This window comes from Podarcis vaucheri (genome assembly GCF_965113315.1).
Source record: "Podarcis vaucheri genome assembly, chromosome: 5".
Taxonomy (NCBI): domain Eukaryota; kingdom Metazoa; phylum Chordata; class Lepidosauria; order Squamata; family Lacertidae; genus Podarcis; species Podarcis vaucheri.
In genome coordinates this window covers 94,437,070-94,461,834 of record NC_138763.1, presented here as the reverse complement: position 1 = coordinate 94,461,834, position 24,765 = coordinate 94,437,070, and the positions used below count along the sequence as shown (strand labels likewise).

The following is a 24,765-nucleotide window of genomic DNA, read 5'->3' as shown; positions in this document are numbered from 1 at the left end:
CCGGAAAAATGCAAAGTGCCTTCAACCAAACGATGGAATTTGAGGGACCCAGTAGGCAAAACAGCATTTAAACAGTTCAGAAACGTTCACAGGTTTTGCAAAAATGGCATTAAGTTCATTTCAGGGAAACCAGGCAGGTGAGACGCTGGATAATAGATATGCGCACAATAAATGTATAAGAAGAAATTGCTTTTCTGCAATCGGGGGAAAGAAAGAGAAGAGTGACTGTAATCCACTGCCCAATTTCCAAACGTGGTTAAGCCTCTTGAGAATGTCACAAGCAAGACAGAGCCCATGCACAGTGTTTAGCATCTGAGTGTAATCCTCAGTGAAGGTGTTATTTTTTCCAGCTATAGAAAAAGGAAACATTCCTTCAAGACACCACTCTGTCCCTCATTCTGTACTGTGGGCTTCAGGTTAAAAAAGTGGCTTGGGAATTTTCAAGAGTTGTCAAGTGGGCTCCCCAAAATTAACAAAGAGCACCATTTGCATCATTTTTCAGACCAGCTCTAAGAACTATAACCAAACTAGATATGATGGCTGCTGTAAACAGATTAGAATCTCTAATCTGGGCCCATAATGCCACCACTGGTTCCAACATCCAAGCTTACCCATTCCTCAAGGACCAGAACAAGATGACACACTTTTAGTCATTGCCAGGATGCCATGGTTCAAAATTAAAGTAAACAAACATATTTAACTTAAGTAAGAGCCTTGTAAATCCCACTACAACTGGAGGAAGAGGGTGCCAGTTCTGACCCCTTCCCCCCAACCCTCTAAACTGTGGTAACATTTCAGCTTAAGCTGGTAAAGCACCGCTATTGTTGCCTGTGGTTTATACATTTATTGCTTTTTCCTTCTAGTCTCTCTAGCTTTGCAGTTTCTGACCCCAAGAAGTGGGGAAGATAAAACGAGAATGCCCTATATGAATCAGTAGCTCTATTTGAATCTATTTGAATTCACCGGGGGGGGGGGGTATATAGCTGGTTGAAAGAGTATTGAACGAGAAGAAAGCCAGGGTCTACAAAGGCACCATTATATTCTGGGATGGAAAGAGGTATGGAATTGCCCTAGCTAGGGTAGTAAGGGGCAGGGTTCGAAAATAAATGCCACTACATCATCAAAATCTGGACCACATGGCAAAGTTTCCCCATCTTCCCCCACCCACCCGCTAAATCTACTGCCTGCCATTCTGCCACTTTCCAGAATGGCAAACAATGTGAAATCACCCAATCCTGTTTTCGCCCATGCTACCTGAAAACATTTGCTTTTCTTGCAGCGACTGAAAACAAACACAGACAAAACAAAAATTTGAAAAGAAGTAGCCTCTCTTTAAAAACAAGCAAGCAAGCAAAGAAACAGACTTTCGCTTCCAAAGAACTGGATGGATAGAACCAAACAGTTTCAGGCAAGATTCAATTCTCTCAGCCTTCATGGTTGTATCCAACAAGATACTTGTGCTATCGTTTAATATTTGCTTCTGTAGGCAGCACTGATGTACAGTTTTGTTCACATTTAAATCCACTACACAAAATACTTCTATCTACGCAAGGCAGTCAGCACAGCCTAAATTCACAAACATTGCATTTCCTAAGGACAAATTCCCAATGATTGTTTTACTCACACAGAACTTAATCGGTTGCACACAAAAATATCATTCAATAATGTACACTGTAAACAGTTAACATACTTCAGGGAAGAGCAGACCATTTTACATTATATTTAACATTTCTACATAGTTCGTTGTTGATGGTTGGTTGTTGTTGTTTTTTTAAGGGAGCACGCCCAAAGTTGGGATCTCTGTGCTGAAATGCTACCCGATTCTCATGGCTTCAGAATGACCCACTGTCAGTTTTGGGGGGGTTTTCTATGCCGCTCCAGTGACACGGTGAGGCAAAAGAGGAACGCTGTCAGTGCAGCACAATGGACGTTCCTGCAGCAGCATCTTATTCAATGCATTCGCTGCAGATCCTGAAGCGACAGGATGCTGTGTAAGGCGAAAGTGCTAAATTGGGGGGAAAGAGCGCTTTATAAACTAAGAGATGCACTAGCCTGAATATGCAAGGAAGATAGAGAAATGAGCACCACAGAACCATATTCAGTGTGGGAAACCCGAATTTGCATTGTTATTCTATTTAACTATGGGGTAAGTTATGGGGCAAAGGCGGCGTGCTCTATCATGCTTCTTCATCTTGTTTTGAGTGATTCCTTTGGGCACAAGAAAATATGACATTGTCAGAGCTTATATAACGTTCCCTATATACCGCAGGAGATGTCTCTGTTCAGGACTGCTATCTCCATGGCTATACCTTAGCCTATAATTAGATAGTTTAACCACTCAAATGGCTAAAAATAAAACATTTAGCTTATGGACTGAAAAAGGGTGTGCAACACACAAAGATACCCTAATAAAATGATTCCGAAACTCAAGTAAACCTTAAATAAAGCTGTCGTGTAACAAACGGGACAGCAGTGTTACATTTAATAATGTAATTTTTAAAAACGAGGTCCACATCACAGTAGTAAAACATATGTGAATTTAAAAACTCATGATAAAAATTATTAATACTGTACAATTTATTACAGGAAAGTATTGTGGCTTACTTTTAAAACACAACTTAAATTAAAATTAGCACTCTGAAATGAATCCCACAATTACTTTTGAAAACACTCCCCCAAATAATACCACCAATTTTTGTAACTAAGAGAACCCCTGTCCCCCAGTACGTCAAGTAGTCATCTACAGCAGCCCAGGGGGCCTGCGGAGGCTTCTAGGCTGCTGTCTGTATCGGAGGCCAATGTTGGGTCAGTAGACATTGAAGAGTCGTCATTGGCAGATGACGATGAAGAGGGATGCCGAGAACCATTGATCACTGCTGCACCTGTGCTATGAGAAACAGAACATCAATTCGGTTACAGAGAGTCTGGCCTCCTTCACTGGCTCGTTTTCACTCTGACTGGCCATTAATGCACTTGGCTCATAACAGGCTGGTTAAACTTAAGTCTTGTAGGATTCAGTTTTAGGTTACCCAGGACAGCACATCAGCTAAGTGCAAGCTTAGATCTCATTCCAGGTTAAACGTTTCAGCTTTCAGCTCCATTTAAAACCAGTTAAAAACTAGGATCAACTTTAAAACAACCCCTCGAGTGTCAGCTTTCAGTGCCGTTTTAAAAAACCAGACAGTCTAAGTTACAACTTAAAGCTAGAGGGCAACTTAGGTTCCAAAACAAAAACCAACCAACCACCCTCAGTTGAAGCTCAAGATTAAGCTTATCGCAGAGTTATTAAATGCTGTATATGAGCTAAGTGGAAGGGTAAGACTCAATCCAAGTTAAAAGCTCAGCTTTTGGTTAAGTTTCAAAATAATTTAAAAATCAGCTCAATTTTTAAAAGTCCCACAGGGAGTCAACTTCTTGCAATCCCAGAGGTCCTCCACTGCCCATATGTTTACCTTAACCCACCTTTGTCAACCCCCAACAACAACAAAATCAATTCACGAGGGGGTGGGCTAAGATGACCCCAAATCTCATTTCAGATTTCTACTCACTGGAACTGGGTGCAGCCCAATAATTGAGCCACTCCTCCTTGCATTTTTCTAACAAGGCGCTCCTGACCTAACTGGTTGCAGCAACAGCTGGGGCTACAGATCGGGGCAACCAAGCCAGAGAGTCCACTTTGTGAGCAAAGAAAAAAAAGGGTGGCACAGTCGGCAAAGCATCTCAACCTGTGGCAAAGGGTCTTGTTAGCTGGTGAGTTTGGCAGTAGGATTGAGGAGGCCAGAGCAGATTACTCCCCTACAAAGCTGCTGATGTAAGAAATTCCAAGCTGCACAGTAAATCTACCTAACAAACAACAGGAACTATAGTTAGAAAGTCAGGAGGGGTCTAGGGGCTACCAATCATACTGTGCAGAATGTTACATGTCTCCCTGCTGGACAGAGGTTGTGGGTGGGTGCTTGGTGCCATGAGCTCCTGGACCTCAGGGATCAAACTCGTCCCCATGAGGCCAAGGCAGCTGACTTCGTCAGAGAGGTTGGGGGACAAGGCCTTCAAGGGATATGATAACAGCACCCCACTGCCAGAGTTGCAGGCCTTCCACAGACAGAGAGAATGAAAGCCCTGGGAGGTGGGAGTTGCTCTGAAGAGAAAAAAAGAACCCTTTGGTAGGATGAACCAATATGCCCAGAGAGGATACGCCTCTGGAAGTTGGGGGATTCCATCATTAGGGACGCAGGTGAGCTTATGACACGTGTGCAGAGTGGAGGGTGACTTGCCTGCCTGGCGCAAAGGTTGCAGTTGCTGTGTGTTGCCTACGCCAGAAATGGGCTCCAGTAGATCTCTGAGTGGTCTGAAGTAGATCAGCAAGGATGTCTAACTCCCATTTATTTAAAATGGAAACAAACAAAAAAAACCCTCCCCCAATTATAGGGCTCCAACAAAGAAAGACCAGGTAACCAACAGAATTACAAGGCAAACATGGGTGATTCAGGTGAGGTTTGCATATGCCCAAGTCAGATTACACTGTTAGCTAGGCAATGCAAGTCTGATCAGGGATTTCCTGAAGTCCTCAGTCTCTCTGGGGGGCCCCAAAAGCTGCTTTTTGAAAGTGACAGACAGAAAGCAGACTAGCAAAACTCTCTGAGCTCAAGTGGAGGAGCAGCCTTTAACTCAGTGAGTTATTTCTCCAGAGTTCAGCAGTCACAAAGATTTGGGAAAGGGCTGATGGAGTAAGTACTGAAAACTGGATGGGATTCACCAAATGGATCCTGCCAGCAAAAGCCCAGCGCACGCAAGGGTTTCCACTTGCATAACAGGGATTTCCCCTCCTCAACTGGCTTTGTGGGGTTCGATAATTCCATCTGCCAAGCTGATACGCTTGCACTGATGGGATGTTTTAAGACAAAAATGTTGAACCTGTTCATTATTCCACCTCATGTTCTTAAGGTAACATCTAGCAACAGAGAATTGGGATTAGTGTTTGTATCCCTCAAAGACTTTTTTGAGGTCGGATAGACCCAAACAGGCCCCACAGACCTGAGACAGCTGCACATGGCTATTCACAGTGAAGGAGGCAGGTGTATTTACTGCATGCAGATATTAACAGATCTACACCTGCCGCCTTGTTGCAGGGGAAGAAGGTGAATCAGAAGTGCTTGTGCATACGCCATCACAGAAATTTGCAGTGGCTTCTAAAATGACTTACTGTATCATGGCAATAATGGGTAACTGGGTATGTGTGTAAAATGCACATGAGTACTGTAGAGCAGGTTGCCTGGTACAGACAGCTCTTCTCCATGTAGTGAAAGTGGATGGGAACGTGGAAGGGCTGTCCTCGCTTCCTTCTCCATGCTCCAGCACAAACACCTGAAGAGGGCTAAGTGGCAGAAACTAGAGCAACAGCACTTTTATTGTAAACCAACCTAAAGGAGGCGGTTGTCCACATATAACGCCATTCTTGGTTCTCTCCTCCAGGTCCATAACTTCCTTGTAAATCAACTCTGAAAATCACCAGGTATAGTGTTATCCATACAGTATTTCAAACAAGCCAGAGAAACAGACTCCTATATAACAAGTATCACACAGTCTATTGAACATAACTCTGTTGATCAAGGAGAAAGCAGAGAATGTAGTACATTAGGCAAGTCAAACAATGCACCCGTGAAACACCGCCGTTCTGCTCCACTTTGCAAAACTGAGCAACTCACTGAGCAAACAGCTTCAGGGGGGATGAGCACATAAAAAAGCATTTTGAAAAGGCCACACCCACCCTGACTCCTCGATATCTGCAGGCAACGTTTGCTTCCTTAAATGCTTCTGGGTCAAATGATTCTTCAACCACAAAACTAGCTAAACTTCAGAACACTATCAGAAACAGAAAATCTACCCAAGCAAGAGACTTCAAATACACAATGGGTGCCTTTTCCAAAAGTTGCACTGCTAGTATTCTAGAAAGAAAAATATAGAGGCATGGATATTAGTCCTGAAGAGAGGTGGCCATTATAGTGCCTTTACAGATCCTATTTGGATATATCAAAAGCTAGTTAATGGATACTATAACACCCAGTTCTTAAAATGTGCAAGGGATTTTAAAAGCAACGCCTTTATCAAAGTTCAAGGAGAAGCCCCTTTTTAAACTCTTAATTCCCACACATTTTGTTCCAAGTTTCTCTCTGACCTTTGTTCTCTCCTTTTCTGCAGGACTCTGAGCCATACAACTAACTGCCTCCCTGGCCATGCAAAGATGATGATACTCACATGGGATCGTATTCTTTTACTCCACTTTAATTAACTTACTCATGATACCCACACTTCATTGTTCTTTTCCAGATACAAGCAGATTAGATTCTGTACTTCCTTCATAAGAAGGCACTGAAATAATGGATACCAATCTCCTACTTTACCTGGCTGTGAGCACAAAATGATAACTGAACATTAAGTACAGTAGTCCTGCAATTCATTGCCCTATTTGTGGGCTTCCCACAGGCATCTAGTTGGAAACAGGATGTTGAACCAAATGGACCTTTGGTCTGATCCAGCAGATATCAATAAGCTATATATTAATAAGCTTGCACAACTTCTACCTTCTCAGTAGTGGCGCCCACCCTGTGGAACGCCCTCCCATCAGATGTCAAGGAAATAAACAAAATAAACAACTATCTGACTTTCAGAAGACATCTGAAGGCATACCTGTTTAGGGAAGTTTTTAATATTTGAAGTTTTATTCTGTTTTTTGTCATCTGTTGGGAGCCGCCCAGAGTGGCTGGGAAAACCCAGCCAGATGGGTGGGGTATAAATTATTTTATTATCATTATCATTATCATTACTACTACTACTACTACTACAGGAGTAAAGGCTGAGAAAAAGAATCACCAACCAACCCAAGTGTTCAGAAACCTGCTGATTTAGAAAATTGTTGGGGGCTGTTATTCCCAACACAGTTTGCGGGGCAAATGCGGTTCCCACCACACTTTAGCATCTTAAAACAGTGCAGCAAAAGCTTCATTGCTAATAATATTAATACTTAAAGTATTAACCTCACCTTTCCATTCTTCTATTGTGTGCTCTCTTTCATCCAGCTGCTTGTCTGGTATCTTTGGAGGAGGCTGAAAACAAAAATGTGGCAGAAAACTGAATAGAAGGTAGCAAATATAAATTTACACTCTCAATTTCAGAATAATCGTGTATTGATCCCAGGATATTAATCCTAGATAGGCCCTCAATTTATTAATTATTTTGCATTACACACCAGCCATGAAATTCTCCAAGGACCTATCATTATGTAGAATTTTTGTTCCTACTATGTCACTGGGGGAGGGTATTGTGACAAGGGCCCAACGTTGAACACATGCCTAGAGGTAAAGGTAAAGGGACCCCTGACCATTAGGTCCAGTCGTGACTCTGGGGTTGTGGCGCTCGTCTCGCTTTACTGGCCGAGGGAGCTGGCGTACAGCTTCCGGGTCATGTGGCCAGCATGACTAAGCCGCTTCTGGCGAACCAGAGCTGTGCATGGAAACGCCGTTTACCTTCCCGCAGGAGCGGTACCTATTTATCTACTTGCACTTGAGCGGTACCTATTTATCTACTTGCACTTGGAGGTGCTTTCGAACTGCTAGGTTGGCAGGAGCAGGGACCAAGCAACGGGAGCTCACCCCGTCGTGGGGATTTGAACCGCCGACCTTTTGATTGGCAAGTCCTAGGCTCTGTGGTTTAACCCACAGCGCCACCCGCGTCCCGATCACATGCATAAACATAGATAATTTAAATGGACCTTTTCCACAAGAAGTGGCATAATTTACACTTGTGCCTCTAAGCTGATCAACACTGCTTTGTAGAAATACTGTACATGCCCTGCATTCCACTTGCATTTCCCTAGATTTTCCCCAGATACCTATACAGCAGGATTCTGAAATTCACTGAGTCCCCTCTATGTTTAGGCTGCTAATCAGCAGTGCTAATTGGTGTGCTAAAATGTCTCCTCAATCCACTTCTGGAAAATAATCCCAATGCTACAATCAGCTGTATCCAGCAGAATAAATGCTTAGGAGTTACAAGTGCGAACCTGCCCCATGATGCATAAGACGTCCATGAGTTGGTCATCAGCAAAGTGAAAACGACAATACAAATGAAAATCCCGTCCCCGCAAAAAAATAAATAAATGAAGATTCATATAATTACACTTTCAGCGTAACTTGAAAACTCTGAACCTTGCACATAATGTGTAGGAGTCATAAAAAAGCAAAATAATAATAATAATAATAATAATAATAATAATAATAATAATAATAATAATAATAATAAAAAATAATAATCTAGTGCTGAGCCGGATGCTCTTCAAGTTATTTTGAAGGGTCCCCCTGCCAGGGCTTAATCCTACCCTTTTCATGGATATTTGGCAGCCAAATTTTATCTCCCTTTCCCTCTTTTGCAAGCAGTCTTAGCTTCGTGACATGAAATCGCTAAATGGGGTCACCTGGAGTTTTGGAGCAATATCCTAACGAAACACAGCTTTATTTCTCCTTTACATGGGCAGGTGAGGCAGTGGATGTGCTGGGCCACTGTCTTGCCTAGGCAGTGGACTGGATGAGAGCCAGCAAGTTGACACTCAGTCCAGTTACGACTGAGGCACTGTTAATGGACAGTTCCCTAGACTGGACAGATGGGGGATTGCCTGCTCTTGAAGGGGTTACAGTGACCAGGGGTCAGCAAACTTTTTCAGCAAGGGGCCAGAGATGCATTTTAAATAAAAGGACACATTCTACTCATGTAAAAACACGCTGATTTCTGGACCGTCCGCGGGCCGGATTGAGAAGGTGATTGGGCCTTAGTTTGCCTACCCGTGGGTTACACTTCCTCTGAAGGAGCAGGTACATAGCTTAAGGGTACTTCTGGATCCATTGCTGTCGCTTGAGACTCAGGTGACCTCAGTGGTGCGGAGTGCCTTCCACCAGCTTCGGCTGATGGCCCAAGCTGCACCATGCATTATACGTGGGGCATTTGGCTATTAACTATCTATGGCCTTCTATAGTGGGTGGGATGTTTTAATGTATTTCTTTCCCTGGTTTTCATGTGTGTGCTGTTGTTGTTTTTAATATAAGTTACTTTGAGGTGCCATGGCAAAAAAAAGAAGTGCCCAATATATTTACTTTAAAAAAAATTAAATGATGGCTGCTACACAGTGAGTCAGATTTAGCTATGTGCTGTAACACCCCATAGAGGGGATGGGGGGAAGTCCTGAGATTCAGAGAATCTCTTTCTATAGATATGGTTTTTTTACTTTTCGTTTACAGTGGAACCTCGGGGTGTGAACATGATCTGCATGGGAGGCACATTCACAACCTGCAGCGCCGCGTCTGCGCACGCGTGTGACGCAATTTGGCATTTCTGCGCATGCCCGAGCACCGAAACCCGGAAGTAACCCGTTTCGGCACTTCCGGGTTCGGCACGTCCGTAACCTGAAAATGTGCAACCCGCAGTGTTCGCAACCCAAGGTATGACTGTACAGTCATACCTCGTGTTACGTTTGCTTCATGATACGTTTTTTCAGGTTGCTTCCCACAGCGACCCAGAAGTACCGGAAAGGGTTACTTCCGGGTTTCACCGCTTGCGCATGCGTAGAAGCGCTGAATTGTGCTGCATGCACACAAGTGCCAACTTGTGCCACGCACCTGCGCAGATACAGCGCTTCAGGTTGCAGGCTTTTTATGTTGCCAACGGGCCTCTGGAACAGATCCCGTTCGCAACCAGAGGTACCACTGTATCTGTATTTTGTAAAAAAAAAAAAAAAAACTCAAAAAAAAAGCTATGTGCCATGGCAAACAGAGCCTAGGGATCATCTCAGAATAAAGTAGTGCTCGCTTCAGCAGCACATATATTAAAAAATAATAATCTCAGAATAAAGTAGTTTTAGGATCACTTTCCTTCAAAACAGGGTTGATTTCTATTCTGGCAAAGCTTTTTGCAATGCCTCCCATTTTGGCTCAGCTTATCCTGAACCTTCTGAAACTCCAATTCAATAATAAGCTGTATAAGTTGTAGAGCAGACAATCAGCCTTCCGGCACCAGACACCATGATCGGTGGTGTCCCTGTCAGCAAAAGAATCCAGATTCTAAATAATAAACAAAACTTACTGCTTCTGCTTCTGAAGGGTCATACCAGACATTGATGTATGGGTGCTGTAGAGCTTCATCTACTGAGATTCTTTTTGATGCGTCGATCACCAGCATTTTGGATAACAAATCTCTTGCCTGACTGGCTGCAGGAGTAACATTTAACATAGGATGTAATATTTAAACGTTTTGGGCAACATGGGAAAGGTTGGAGTGAGAGTCATAAGCAAAATAAGGAACAAACTTATTATTATACAGCTTATTTGGCGATACAACCAAACTAGCTGCTTGAATTTCAATGTAGTTTATGAGCAAGGCTCTACAGTCTTGCTCACTCCTTTCATCATGGCGATGTGTCAGCTAGCCTCTAGAGAGCAAGATAAATGCAAAGCATCTTCCCAACCCTGGAACCGAGGATTATCCCAACCCACTTCTCAAAGATGGAAAGAAGGCTGGGCTTTGTTTTGGTTCTGCATTTGCTGGATGGAAGCACAGAACCAAAACTAGCCTCTGACTCCTCCTTCTGAGCTGGAAAGGGAAAGAGGCATGTAGGCTTGTGTCTGCCACAGTGGAAATCGAAGTGGAGCACTGCACAAAACTCTTACCTTTCAGTTTGTTATGTTCAGAATCAACTGGAAACAGGACATCTGGGAAGAGCTTTTCAAAACTATAACCAGCATATTTAGGCCTATTCTCCACGTATGTCCTCACTGTTGGCTGCAGCTTCTTCATGAATTCTGAACACGGCGTTCCTAGTTGTTCAATAACTTTATTCCATTGATCAATATCTGAGGTGAAGCAGCTAAGGAAAATTGTTTATGTAGCGTTCAGGACAAAGGCCATGTTAAAACTACACCAACAATAAATGGGAGAGCTATGGCCAACAATAACTTGTTAGAGAACCAATGATGGCTAAATCAAATAACTGCTCTTTTCGCTATGATCTCAACAAGGGCTAGTCTCACCTGGCGCACAGGATCTCATGCATTTCAAAATGCCACTTAGAGGCTTTCAGAACAGTATAGAAAACAGAAAGAATTTGAATCAACTGAAAGTCTGAGTTTCCCCTCCGTTGTTAGGACTGCCACGTTCAAGACTGTTCTGGAGAGTTTAGAAAACTTAGCAGGAAAACTACACGGGAAAATACCTGAATATTACTTCTTTCTAAACAATCTGGCAACAGGTTTAACTGAAACTATTTTATTTCACCATACTAACGATTTTTAAACCTTGAGAATAAAAATATGAAAGCTCACATATAATTGATCCAGTTGAACTAATCTGAGTTCTCCAAACAGTAGCCTAATCAACAGAATAAGACATCACAACCTAAGATTCAATATCAAATTTCAAAATCGTCTGCCACACTATACAAACCCAGAAGCAAACCATTTAGCATATAGGGAACACCTATGTGAATGTAGCTTATAAACTTTACTCTCTGTATATGTGTATGTATGTCTGCTGATCTTCTGGTCCTGAGCCAAGAAGTACTCTTAGGAAATCAATATTTCACAGAATCATAGAATTGTAGAGTTGGAAGGGATCCTGAGGGTCATCTAGTCCAACCCCCTTCTATGCAGGAATCTCATTTATAGCATCCATGACAGATGGCCATCCAACTTTTACTTAGAAACCTCCAATGAAGGAGAGTCCACCACCTCCTAAGCGAGGCTGTTCCACTATCAAACAGCTCTTACTGTCAGAAAGTTCTTCCTGTTTAGTCGAATCTCCTTTCTTGTAACTAGAATCCAGAGTGGTTGGGGAAACCCAGCCAGATGGGCGGGGTACAAATAATAAATTATTATTGTTATTATTATTGGTTTGGTTCCTGCTCTCTGGAGCCAAAGAAAGCAAGCTTGCTTCATCTTCCATGTGATAGCCCTTCAGATATTTGAAGATGGCTATAATATATCCTCCTCTTGCTTTGAGCATAGTCAAAGAAACCATCCTTATATTTATATACTGTGTATATAACTTTTCTTGCACTTGGCCATCTCCCTGCAGCTGTAGGTTACTCAGGAATACTCCTCCTTCATGACTTCCCTTTTCTTCAATTTCTTATACATGCCCTTCTTAAATCTCAGCTCATCTGTAAGCTCCTTCTGCAGCCACACCGGTTTCTTTAGGTGCCTCTCACTATTCCTTCTTGTTGGAATCGTCTGCATTTGTGTCATCAATATGTCACCTTTAAAAAACTCCCATCCCTTCTCTTTGACTATTTCTGACCATGGGATCTCACCCACTAGTTCCTTAAGCTTTTCGAAATCAGCCTTCTTAAAGTCCAGAGTGCATGTTTGACCACCCTCAGCTTTACGTTGCCTCTGTATAATGAAACCCAAGAGGACGTGATCACTTCCTCCCAAGGTTCCCAGTACTTCTGCTTCATCGATCAGTTCACCTCCTCCCTGTAGGTGAGGACTAGGACCAAGAGAGATGATCCCCCTGTTGCGCCTTCAACCTTCTGGGAAATGAAATTGTCAGTAAGGCAACTGGGGAATTTGCTGGACCTTACATTGCTGGCAGAGTTTGAGTTCCAACAGATATCAGGGTAGTTGAACTCTCCCATGACTTCTGTATCTCTCCCTTTTGAATGTCTGGCAATTTGGGGAAACCTGTGATCATCACTTGAGAAAGTGTCTTCCAAAACACCCCTTGCCCTATTAATCACACTGCAGGGAACATCAAGAGGATTGACAGTACAGTGGTACCTCGGGTTACGAATGCTTCAACTTACAGTTTTTTGGGTAACCCGGAAGTTGTCCAAGCTCTCAGAGGCCTCGCCGCTGCCTGGAAGCAAACCCGGACATCGGTGGGGCCTACAGAGCTCTCTGAGGCCTCCGCAAATGCCGCGAACCAAACCCCAACACCCGCAGTGCCTAGAGCAGCTCCGCGAATGCCGGGAGCCAGGCCCCAACATCCGCGGTGTCTAGAGCGGCTCCGCGAATGCCGGGAATGAAGCCCTGGCATCCACGGTGGCTGCAGAGGCTCTGCAACTGGGCTCCAGCCACAGGAGCTCTCTGAGGCCTCCACGAATGCAGGGAGCCAACCCGATTGTGATTGTGGAAGAGGACCCTGAGCCCCCTCCAAACAGTGAGTTTGGAAATAAATTTTAATTTTTTTCCCTATCTAAAATACTGTCTTATTTACTTTATAGTACAGTACATTGATTATTGCCTTCATTTTATGGATCAATGGTCTCGTGAAACAGTAAGATTCGTGTTAAATTGCTGTTTTAGGGGTTGTTTTTTCATCGTCTGGAAAGGATCAGTCCACTTTCCATTACTTTCAATGGGAAAGTCCACTTCAGGTTAAGAACGCTTCAGGTTAAATACAGACTTCCAGAACCAATTAAGTACTTAACCTGAGGTACCACTGTACAGGGTGTCGTGCTTTTGTCCCATCAAACCCAGTAAACCAATCAGTCTTCTCCCCATACCTCAATCTAAGCCAAGACCAGTTCTGCGTCAGTCAGGGAATCACTTGTAGCAAAATACGTTATAAGAGTGAGAAACGATTGCTAACAAGGAGTATAGCAGTACCACTAATGAAGGTGTCCACACACAAATGAAGATTAACAGAATGTTAAATAACGAGCTCTGTTAGGACACAAAGCTAAACATAAACAATTAAGACAATACGCTCGGGTACTCAATAGAAAGGAGAAAATGCAAAAAATGAAGTTACAGAGGAAAAAAGCAGAAGGATATTAAATAGATCTCACTAATTTTGCACATGCTACTCACTAGAAACACTTCTGTGTTCAAGCCCAAATCACACAAAGACACAACCATACAAGGTGTTCCTCCGGCTGGTGGAACTGTTAATCAACACAAAACTTTTTACTGTTCTGGAGCATATAAAAACCACTTTGTTTACAAAGCAAGTAGGCCTATGCTCTTAATTGGAGCAAACAGCAAACTGTATACGTGTTTGAAACAATAGAATTTTAAAGCCTCGGCAGCTGGAGACAGCGTTATTTGATGTTGAAAAGGAAAATGCTAGAATACATTTGACTTTTGATCATTCAGTTCTAGGCCCAAAGTAAGGATACGGTCTGTACCAGGAAATAATACACCACCTTTGATCATTTCTCCCATGATGCACCCCACTGACCAAATGTCAACTGAAAACAAAATGCAATGACATTAACTGATTAAAAGAAAAGCAAAAAGGACTTTAAAAGGGGGGGGGGAACCAATGATAATAAAGAGCAGTGCAGGGTGAAAATGAATGAGAAAAGTGAAGATGTGCTTGCTATCATACCAGCAGAGACTATTTCCTACTGCTAAATGCAGCCTCAATAGAACCAAATTTATTCTAATAATTTTTATACTTATCCGGAGGAAATAATTATGAGCCTTTTAAGGGTGGGTGGAGGGAGTTATAAGCATTTTCCAAGGAATATTTGGGGGAGGGGGACAAAGGGGGAAGAGAGTCACAAGGTATTAGTTACCAAAAAAATCACATGCTGCAGCAGTACAAGGATACAGTCCCTTCCTGGAAAGAGGATTTTGTGGCAAACCATTTCTCCCATAATGCACCCAACAGACCATAAATCCACTATGTTTGTAGCACAAAAAGAAGAAGCAAAGCAAATTGTCACTGAAAATTAAAGAAGCAGGAGGGCATGACTGCATTTTACTATCTGCAGAGAAAGCACCAAAAAGGAAGAAGCAATCATGGGATCAAGCTGTAAACGTATTTTTAGAACACACACACAGAGCTCCATATGTCCAAAACGTATTCTGAGTGGGACCCAATGGAAGCAATAATGGTCACAGGAGAATAGCGTCCTTACATAGCTCCCATTACATTTCAATGCAACTTGCTAAGCGGAAGTAGAGTAAACCCCCAATACTTGAAAGCTAAAAAAACACAAAAATTCTTGTTCATTAAGAAAAGATTAACAATAACCGAATTCCTTAACAAACAGCTGAAATGACAGAGGAAAATACACACAGGTTCATAATTAGTAATGAGAATTAATCAATCTCAAAAAGGTAGAATATCAGTGGGGTAGGTGGTTCATCTAGTAAGACTGTGTACAACCGGTTCTAGATGGGTTGCACTCCCTCTAAAATATCAAGGGATAGGTGGGCTGGCTCCTAGATGCACCCTTGTCACCAAAGGCCCAGCTAGCCTCTGTGCCAAAAGAGTGCCTTTTATCAGTTTAGGATGGCAAACCAGGTGGGATATCTCCAGGATGGAGACAGCCTGGTCACAATTATTCATGCTCTGATAAACGTCTAGTGTTGAGTGCTCTAATGTACTATATATGTGCCTCCTCTGAAGACTGCTTGGAAACTACCATTAGCTCATAATACAGCCACCAGGACCAGGACTGCCTGGAGGGTATCGAGAGAACTTCCAGGCCATTTCTGAGCACAATTCAAAGTGCTAGAGCCTGGGGTACAAGTTTCTAACTAAACACTTGTAGTTGTGCTTTTCACACAGGTACCTGAACAGGTATCTGCTCCCATCACAACCTGCCTATGTACTTTGTTCATCTCTGGAGTCTCTTCTCCGGGAGCACCATCATCCAAGGTAAGTTGAGTGGCATCCATATGGAGAGCCTTCTCTGGGAAGAATGTGCCACAAACAAGGCTGCGCCACTGGAGCTAAGGCTGCTATGCAAAAAGTGCCCCCTTTGAATTCCAAGCACAGCATTCTTTCTTATCACAAGGTACCCCTTAATTTATACCAGGGCTCTCTGAAACAGCTTCCTATGGTGGACTGGTGTGCTAACACCGGGGCAAGATGGTTTAAGCATGTAACATCCATCTTGGCCTGACTGCACTGGCTGCCAATTAGTTTCCAGGCTCATTCCAAAGTTCTGGCTTTGACCTATAAAGCCTTAAAACAGCTCAGGACTGCAATACCTCTCCCCATACGAACCAACCCAGACCCTGCAATCACCCTCTGTGGCCCTCCTTCCTGTGCCTCCTCCATGGGAGGTTCGGAGGGTAGAATCACAAGAACAGACCTTTTCTATACTGGCTCCGTTTGTGGGAAGCTCTTTGTTGCCTATCTTTAGGTGCCAGGCATAAACATCCCTCTTCTCCCAAGGCTTTGGCCAACTAAGCAATCTATGTAAGAGAGAACGGGGTATTGTTTTTGTTTCCTATTATGGTATGTATTTATGTGTTTTTATTTTGTAAACTGCCTCGTGATTTCAGATGAAGTGTGGATTTAACAAACAAACAAACATCACATTGTTATAGACAAAGTGGTTAACTTCAAGGCAAATTAGCTTTTCCTTTTCCAGTAGGGAATTTCCTGCTCCTGTTCATCAGAACCTCTTAAAGTAGTAGAGTTCTGAGGTCCTTGATAGAAACCACATTCACGCAATACATTTCAATCACTCTGACACCACTTTAAAGAGTCATGGCTTCCCCTAATTAATTCTTGGAGCCGCAGTTAGTTATAGGTGCTGAGAGTTGTTAGGAAACCCCTCACTCCCTTTTGTTTTCATCTTAACTATTGTTGTTTTCGTTTTTTAACTACCGTATTGGCCTGAATATAAGCCACACTTTCCCCCTAAATTCTGACTGTGAAAAGTTAAAGTGCGGCTTATATTTGTGACCTTACGGTATGCAACCAGGAGTGCGGGGCAAACAGCGCCAGGGCCGTGGTGAAGAAGCACCCTCGCTGCACATAGTCCCCTGTCCTCTCCCCAAAGGCCAGGAAGGGAGAGAGCAAGGAAGGGGAAAGGCCGCCAGCAACGCGGCACAGCTTCCCCCACGCCCAGTATGCAGCCAGGAGCAGCGAGGAATGGAGCAGCTTATATTCGGGGGGGGGTCCCCCTTCAGTTTTAAAGCTGCGGCTTATATTCGGGTGTGGCTTATATTCGTGCCAATATGGTTTGTATTTGTATTTTTATCTTGTGAACTGCCCTGATATCTTGTGATGAAGGACGGTATATAAATCTATTTAGCACTAAGTAAATAAATAAATGGGACTGGTTGTTAAGCCGCTCTGAGAATTGTGGCTCTGGGGAACTTGTTAGCGCAGATGATGAAGCAGGCTTTGGCTCTATCATCCATCCGCTGATGAGTGGGAGAGTTGAAGCCTGCTTTCCCTCGCCACTGCACAATCAGGAGTGCACTTTACAGCTCCTGGTGGTGCATTGGCAGCTACATCTCTACCTGTCCTACACCTGGGATCACATAGGACATCAGGTGTGAGAAAGGTGGCCTGGCTCAGTATAAGGCAGCTTTCTATGTTCTATTGCCCCAATCCTCTCACTAACACTTGCCCGGAGAGAAGCTAAGCAAGAAGAAATGGTAGATACCTCTATTAAAAGCAGCAAACATGGTTTCCTCTCTTCCTAGTAAGGTAAAGGTAAAGGGACCCCTGACCATTAGGTCCAGTCGTGACCAACTCTGGGGTTGTGGTGCTCATCTCGCTTTATTGGCCGAGGGAGCCGGCGTACAGCTTCCGGGTCATGTGGCCAGCATGACTAAGCCGCTTCTGGCGAACCAGAGCAGTGCACGGAAATGCCATTTACCTTCCCACCACAGTGGTACCTACTTATCTACTTGCACTTTGACGTGCTTTCAAACTGCTAGGTTGGCAGGAGCAGGGACCGAGCAACGGGAGCTCACCCTGTTGTGGGGATTCGAACCACCGACCTTCTGATCGGCAAGCCCTAGGCTCTGTGGTTTAACCCACAGCGCTACCTGTGTCCTTCTCTTCCTAGTAGGAAAGTGTAAAAAGGAGTGTGAATGAGCAGTACGGCTTCCCAGAGGAAGATGACAATTGTGATCTTGGAAGCAGAGGCAGGTGCATCTTACAGCCATTGCATGACTAATTCTCCCTTCCGTGCTGCCCACAGGGATAGCAGGAAAGGAGCAGCTGTCGTCTCCACAGTTACTCCTTTCTCATAGCCACACAGCAGGAAGGATCGTGCAAGTACTAGATGCAAGGAGCAATTGCTGCTTCTGATCATTCATCTATCTTTATCTCTCTGGGAAAGCCTACCTATTCATTCACCTTCATTATTTGGAGATGGTGGGGAAAGTTTTGGTAAATCTAAATCTGCAACAGATAATCACCTGCCTCTCCAATCCCCAGAGAAGGTGGGAGACTGGCCACCATCTCAGGCTACAAGCAGCAGCCATCACACTGCAGCTTTTACAGGATAAAAGCTGATAACTGAGTGGTGGCTTGAATGAAGTTTTACATCCATTTCCATTATCAGTTCTAGATAACTGAACCTCCATGTCAAACATGAGATCAAGGTGGACTTAGCATAGAGTGGGAAAGTGTTATTTGTGCAGATAGAATAAAACACTGCCCCAAGAGCATATTTTATCTAAACAACTGCATCCCATCTTTCCTCAATGTATAAATAGTATTTCCTAACATGCTTTCAACACAACATAGTGGGATTAAACATTTAGCATACTTAGGTCATGGTGTTATTTTAAAAAATAAGTTTCAGCAGCTGAGAAAAATGTAAAATGTAACGTGCAGGGTGTAGGGACAGAAGATATAAAGCACATTATGTTAAGGGACAAAATGAAAGTTGCTGACCATTTTCTTTGTATCCCATCCCTAGGATGACTTCTGGTGCTCTGTAGTAACGAGTCACAACATAAGGTGTCATCATAAAGCTGGTTCCTGCTGTTCTAGCTAATCCAAAGTCAAGAATCTTCAGCGTGCAGTCAGATTTTACTACTATATTGCTAGGTTTCAAATCCTTTCAAGAGAGAAAGAGAAAAAGAGAAAGAGAGAGAGAGAGAGAGAGAGAGAGAGAGAGAGAGAGATTATTCTAAGCCAAGCATAAAAGTCCCCAGTAGAAGATAAAAAACAAACTGGTAATTATGATACAAGTGTGGGGAGGGGGGGGGGTTTCAGCCAGAAGCCTCATGCTGCCTGGGGACAATGGGAGTTGGAATCCAACAACATCTAGAAGGCTACAGGTTCCCCACCCCAGCCCTAAAGGATTAAGTTTGTAATCTGGACGTATGACCAGACGGGTGGCCTCTCTGCTAGGGAGTGCCTTTCATCTCCTTATCTTGTAGTAAGATATAGGCTTGACTACTGTAAAGTGTTGTACATAAGTCTGCGTTTGAAGGCTGTTTTGAAACTGCAGTTGGTTTAAAACATAGCCACCATGGCAGTTTTATTTCAAGTGAACAGCAATCTTCCTTGGCTTAACAGCAAAGAAAAATACTCCCCAAACAGGAATGTTAAAACAACGGCAATAATCTCACTAACCCTATGTATAATTCCAGCTGAGTGAAGATGCTTAATGCCGCACAGCATTTGATAGAGGAGATAGGACATTCGTTCATGGTCGAGCTCCATTTGAATCACTTGGCAGAGATTTGCATCCATGAGCTCCATCACTATGTAACTTTTGAAGAACATCAAAGCGTAAAATCAGACGAGAGCAGCAACTTAGGTCATAAAATCAATTGTGCACTTGTAATGTACTCGCCAAACAAGTTTTACAAAAAAATTATACTTACACATCTTGAAATTCTTCCAGTGATTTCTGTGGGGTAAAGACATTCAATAGGCCAATTATCTATGGGAAAGAAACACGTCACAGTGAAGGCCCACAAACAGTCTGTTTGTCTCTAAGTGAGTTAAGTAATAAATGCAAAAAGAAACACGCAAGAAAACATAGCATTTGATCAAATCAGAACTTCACTGAAGCTCTCTCACATTTTCACCTATAACCTCAAAGACAAGCCCAACTAGCTGTACTGTACACAGGTAACTCTCATCTTACACTTAATTTACTTATGCAATTGTAGCTTTGCATGGGTAGGGTAGGACGGGTGGAAATAAATAAAAAAATAAAAAATGGAGAATGGGGGGAAGTATTATTTTCCCTTGTAGCTTATCTTTGTTTATTTTGTTATATAGTTTTAATTTGCGCTTGTTTTCATCTTTTTATGTAAAACACTTTGTGAGGTTTAGCCAAAAAGAAGTACATAAATATTTTACAGATACCAAATTGCTGATGTCCAAAACCCATCAATTCAGTATAGTATCATCAAGATGGTATAGTATAAATCAACATAATAAAATATAATCCATTTCTAGCAAATTAAACCATCCTGTATCCTATTTTCTATTTTCTTGCTATGCCAAATTAGACGTGATGTCTGTCCTATTTAAGCATTAAAGAGGAGAATGGGATGCTAATTTTTACAACAAAAGGTTAATGATAGTGAAAGAAACAGGATCAGTTTGTCCATCTTTACACACAAATGTGGCAAATGCATGAGTAAGAATGATCTCACATCTAGTCTGACCCTTACCGTTGATATTTAAACGATGAACAAATGTACTTACGTTTTTGTGGTTTACGCACTTCATGAGGACAAGCTCTCTGTAGGCTCGTTTGGCATGGGTTTGGTTCTGAAATGGCCGACTTAGCTTCTTGATTGCTACATTTCTTTCAAGGATAGCATCGTAGGCTGCACTGTAAATAAAAGTGAACTGTCATAACCATATTTGTATAAAAATTGACAAGAAGACTGGGAGACTGGAGTCAAGACCTAGCCGTGAAACACAATCAGTCAAGGATCTGAAAGAGGTTTGCTGTATTATAGATATTCTGATTTGAATAAGAATCAAAAGAGCTTAAATATTCCAATACTGTGAAATGTTTGTGGGGAAAATAATTGCTGAAGCGAAAGGCTTACTCACAGATTGTACAGCTCATAGTAAAGCTTCTATGAAGAACATTTATCTCAAAGATGTCATCTATGATTCTATGGTGATATTAGGTGATCTGCCATGGGTGATGAACCTCAGGCTCCAACCTGCTGGGCTGAAAAGCTTCTCCACCCCTGCTGCAGACAGAGGAGGTGGTGCTGCCACTAAGTGTTCAATACACTGGTTCGTCCAAGGGGCCCAGAACTGTCCACAACCACTGGTCAAGTAAAGAAAAGCAACTGTGAAGGCTGCTAGTTTCAATGGGTGGGCTGCTTAACCCTTTTCCTTTCTGACATTTTGTCTTCTCAAAATCATTCTCTCCTGCTTGCTTTCCAACCCATAAGGGACTAGATACAAAGTCCCTGTATTTTTTCCCCCTCGTGCTTGCAGAAAAGCAAGACAGAGAGGGTGATTTAGATGAGGCAAAATGCCAGGAAGGGAAAAGGTTAATTAATCCATTCCCCAAAAAAGATAGCCCTCTGCAGTTATTTTCAATCAGGAGACTTATTCTCACATTTTATTAGGTGTGATATTTCATTGGTTTGAGGCGGAGTTTTGCGGCTGTTCTCATGGACAGGAGTGTGCATACAACTGCTATTCTCCCAATTCTGTACCTGTCACACCTACTTTCTAGTTACACTTGACCTTTACGTGACCTGATGTCATTGTATCTGGTTCTATTCCCTCTTTTCGCCTTGCACTACAATAAAAGGACTGGGGCACTATATATACAAAAGCAATGGTTCTCTAGCAACCAGTACTATCTAGCATTCAAGTGGCACGTCAATCAGTTTTGCTCATGGTTGCATTTTAAACAAAATGAGATTTCATCACTGAACTATTTTTTAAAAAGGAAAAGCCTTACCATACTATGCCTTGCGCACCCGAACCAATAGGTTTTAAATTCTGGTATCGTTTGAGTACAGTGAAAGTAGAATCTCCAATCTCTACACTATAGAAGTTGTTTTCACGTTTGCTTCTGCTCATGACGCCGTTAGTCGAACACTTTAATCTAAAAGACATGAACCTGCAAACACAAGGAAAATGTTACATGCCTAGGCATATAAATATATAAATATAAATGTGTGTGTGTGTGTGTGTGTGTGTGTGTGAAAGTTTGAAAACTTTTCTGCATTTTTGGCCACAGCCATCCCAACTATCTCATCACCTGCTCAATACAGACAGATGCTCTTGCTTTTAAGAAAGAAAGAGGTCCAATTTAATGTCATGGGCTGGAAAGCATACACAGACGCAAGAGTCAAGATACAGGATACAGGAGTTCTGGAACAGGATAAGAATTTCAGAACTGGATGGAAATGGCAAAGATGTCCCAGCAACTTTCCCTGTTAAAATAAGGCACACTCACTCGTAAGACTCTCTTGCCTTCTGGGAATGTTGAGATTGCAAGTGTGCACTCCTTCGGGGTGGGTGGGATTGTTCCCATTTGTGAAGGAGTCACCTGGTTCCAGGTGACAAAGCAGTGCCCTCCTGTCTAGCCTCTTAAATGAGTTCAGTTTCTGCCCCTGACTGATCAAAGCCTCTCCCATTCTCCACTGGGTTTCTCTGCTCCACAGGAAGGTTGGAGGGGAGAGCTGGCATACCTTCTCCTCGTTCCAAAGTCAGAGTGGGAGGGGGAGATACTTTGTCCAACCCAGAGGGCCTACATTCCCCATCTTTCTTCCTCCTCCTGCTTCAGAGTCTGCCAACTCAATCCCGATTCCCAACATTGCTGTGGGGCTCATGACATCAATAACCTTACAGAAACAATTTTCTTGTAAGACTGCACTCCCTCAACATCAGCTCAGCTCAGCTCCTTGTTGGTAGAAAGAAGAGTAAAACTTTTCCTTTAGGGATCATGATGCTTTTCCTGCAAAAGGTCCCAGGTACAATTCCATACATCTTTCATTAGAGCAATACCAGAATGTAAAAGGCAAGGAAAGGCCTCTGTGTCCAAGACCCTGATGAGCTGCTGTTGACTGGGAATAGATAATAGTGGGTGAGATGCCTTTGAGTAAAGAAGCTTCACCCGCTTGTGAAAGATGGTTCTGAGGTACTGAGTCACGCAATTAAGAGATGTATAGTTCAAAGGCAGCACCCTAGGTTGTTCTTGGCAGGCAGATTAATATAGGATGACCTTTCACAGCTGAGGATTAATTTTCAGTGAAACACATTTTAGCGATGTCTTCTTAACAGCATTCCAAATGAAAAGCACTAGGCCTCTTTCTTTTCTTTTTAGCATGAAACATGAATAAATAGCACAGAATGTCAGCGTAAAGTGGGATGGCATTTTGCTTTTTTTTTAAGGGAGGGGGCAGAGAGACTAATACTGTCCCACTCTTATTTTGCCACCTGATGCTTGCTTCTCTCCCTCCTGGCATTCTCTTACTTTTCCAGAATTTAAGAGATAGGTGGTCTATCAATAATATTTATAATTTAATTAATTAAAACGGGGGCAGGAAGAGAGAGACTGGCAACAGCCCAGGAACAAACATGTGGTAACCCACAGCATTTAGCTGTATCTCCATCCTGAATCCTGTATCACTACAGCATTTCCCATTCTGGACTCAGCAAGCCCCAAACAAGAGCAGTCACGGTATACAATCAGGAGATTATAATTTCTGGTTGTTGTCTGAGCAGTCCCAAAGGGAAAACTTTCAGTGGCAATATTTTTCTTACCCAAACCTTTACTATAGATTCATGGAGCGTGTCCCTAAAAGTTCACACGCTTGAGCCTTGTTTCTGCCACTTCCTCCAAGACTCTTTAAGCTACGGCCAGTATGTACCTTTTGTAGCTTAAAGATCGCTTGGTGGAAGTTATTGATTGGGAATGGAGAAAGGATAAGAGGAAAAGCACAAATCGTCTCCATACTAGCCTTTAAACTGCAAATGGGGCAGAGACCCTAAGAGCCAAAAGCAGGGTAGGTAGCCCTTTTCAGCACTCTGTAATTGTTTCACTAGCTCTATCACCTTCCATCGTGGGAAGCAATGTCTGGGATTCCAATGCCTGATAAGTCAGGGATTCCTAACCCCTGGCCTGAAGGATTCTTGGTTGGGGATTCGTACTTGATATCATGCACCCTCACAATCCCAACTTCTCTGTCCTGTTATGTTTCCATGACAGTACACACAACTCTCTCATTCTTTCAGTGTTGGGGTTCCCCCACCATGCCTTTAAATCCAGTTTTTTTTCTACATATTTGTGGAGTCACCTGGGTATGCAGAAACCCAACCCTTGTTCGTGGGTGGTCCCGTTGTGCTGCCTTACTGGTCATGGGAGTTAATCGTCTGGAACAGCAAGCAACAGATGCCCTGCAATGGAAAAAAACAACAGTGAAAATACTGCAGCGTTTGCACTGGATAGTATGAATGCTTGGCCTTGATCCTCAACCTTTGCTGTTTTTTAAAGGCAAAAATGTATGTTTCTACCTTTAGTTATACAAAAATATGGGCAAGGAACCTCACAATGGCATTTGTAGGGGAGACAGGACTGACATTTTTATTTATTTGTAATATTTGTGTCCCATTTTTCCATCCAGGAATCTATCAGTCATTAATTTAGACATTAAAACAAAGTAGCCATCGCTTTCATTGAAAGGCTTCTTGAAGTATAACTACATGAGTCTCCTGGCATCTTCCACCTCTGAAAATCAGCGGATAGGAAAACCAGGCAGCAGATGACAGTTATAAAGGACAAGGTCTCGTCCAGGGAACCACAGCTCTAAGTGTGCCACACTTGTTCCCCAGCTACTGTCACTTCTCTGCAGGGACTGTAAGCAGAAGAGAGGGCCGGGGGTAGGAAAACAGCAGGCTTCATCTGCATCTGGAGTTCTTCTAAAGGATCACACAGGACCATTTGAGACATCTCTTTCAAGGCCTCAGCCCAGACACACAAAAAGGGAACTGCACCCAGAAGCCAGTAACAGGATACAGAAATGGGAGGAGGGTGTTTAGAAAAAAGCTGAATGCAACTAACACCTA

The 24,765-nt window shown here is 42.9% G+C and overlaps 1 protein-coding gene across 4 annotated transcripts in view; it reads right to left on the bottom strand.

The window, feature by feature from the left end:
• Positions 1–1,310: 1,310 nt before the first annotated feature.
• Positions 1,311–24,765, bottom strand: part of MAPK8 (mitogen-activated protein kinase 8) — a 30,361-nt gene continuing 6,906 nt past the window's right edge. For 2 of the 4 annotated variants that reach the window (XM_082223223.1, XM_082223224.1), the window contains exons 2-13: positions 23,997–24,096; positions 21,653–21,814; positions 20,422–20,551; positions 19,587–19,645; positions 19,333–19,471; positions 18,646–18,811; positions 14,162–14,233; positions 10,713–10,895; positions 10,129–10,253; positions 7,040–7,103; positions 5,421–5,498; positions 1,311–2,882 (exon numbers count right to left, since the gene is read on the bottom strand). In XM_082223223.1, the coding sequence (XP_082079349.1) occupies positions 2,737–2,882; positions 5,421–5,498; positions 7,040–7,103; positions 10,129–10,253; positions 10,713–10,895; positions 14,162–14,233; positions 18,646–18,811; positions 19,333–19,471; positions 19,587–19,645; positions 20,422–20,551; positions 21,653–21,810 (1,320 nt within the window). In that variant the 5' untranslated portion in view covers positions 21,811–21,814; positions 23,997–24,096 and the 3' untranslated portion in view covers positions 1,311–2,736. Of the gene's footprint in view, positions 2,888–5,420; positions 5,499–7,039; positions 7,104–10,128; positions 10,254–10,712; positions 10,896–14,161; positions 14,234–14,598; positions 14,671–18,645; positions 18,812–19,332; positions 19,472–19,586; positions 19,646–20,421; positions 20,552–21,652; positions 21,815–23,996; positions 24,097–24,765 lie in introns of all 4 variants that reach the window. The other 2 variants (XM_082223225.1, XM_082223226.1) reach the window with 2 other exon arrangements.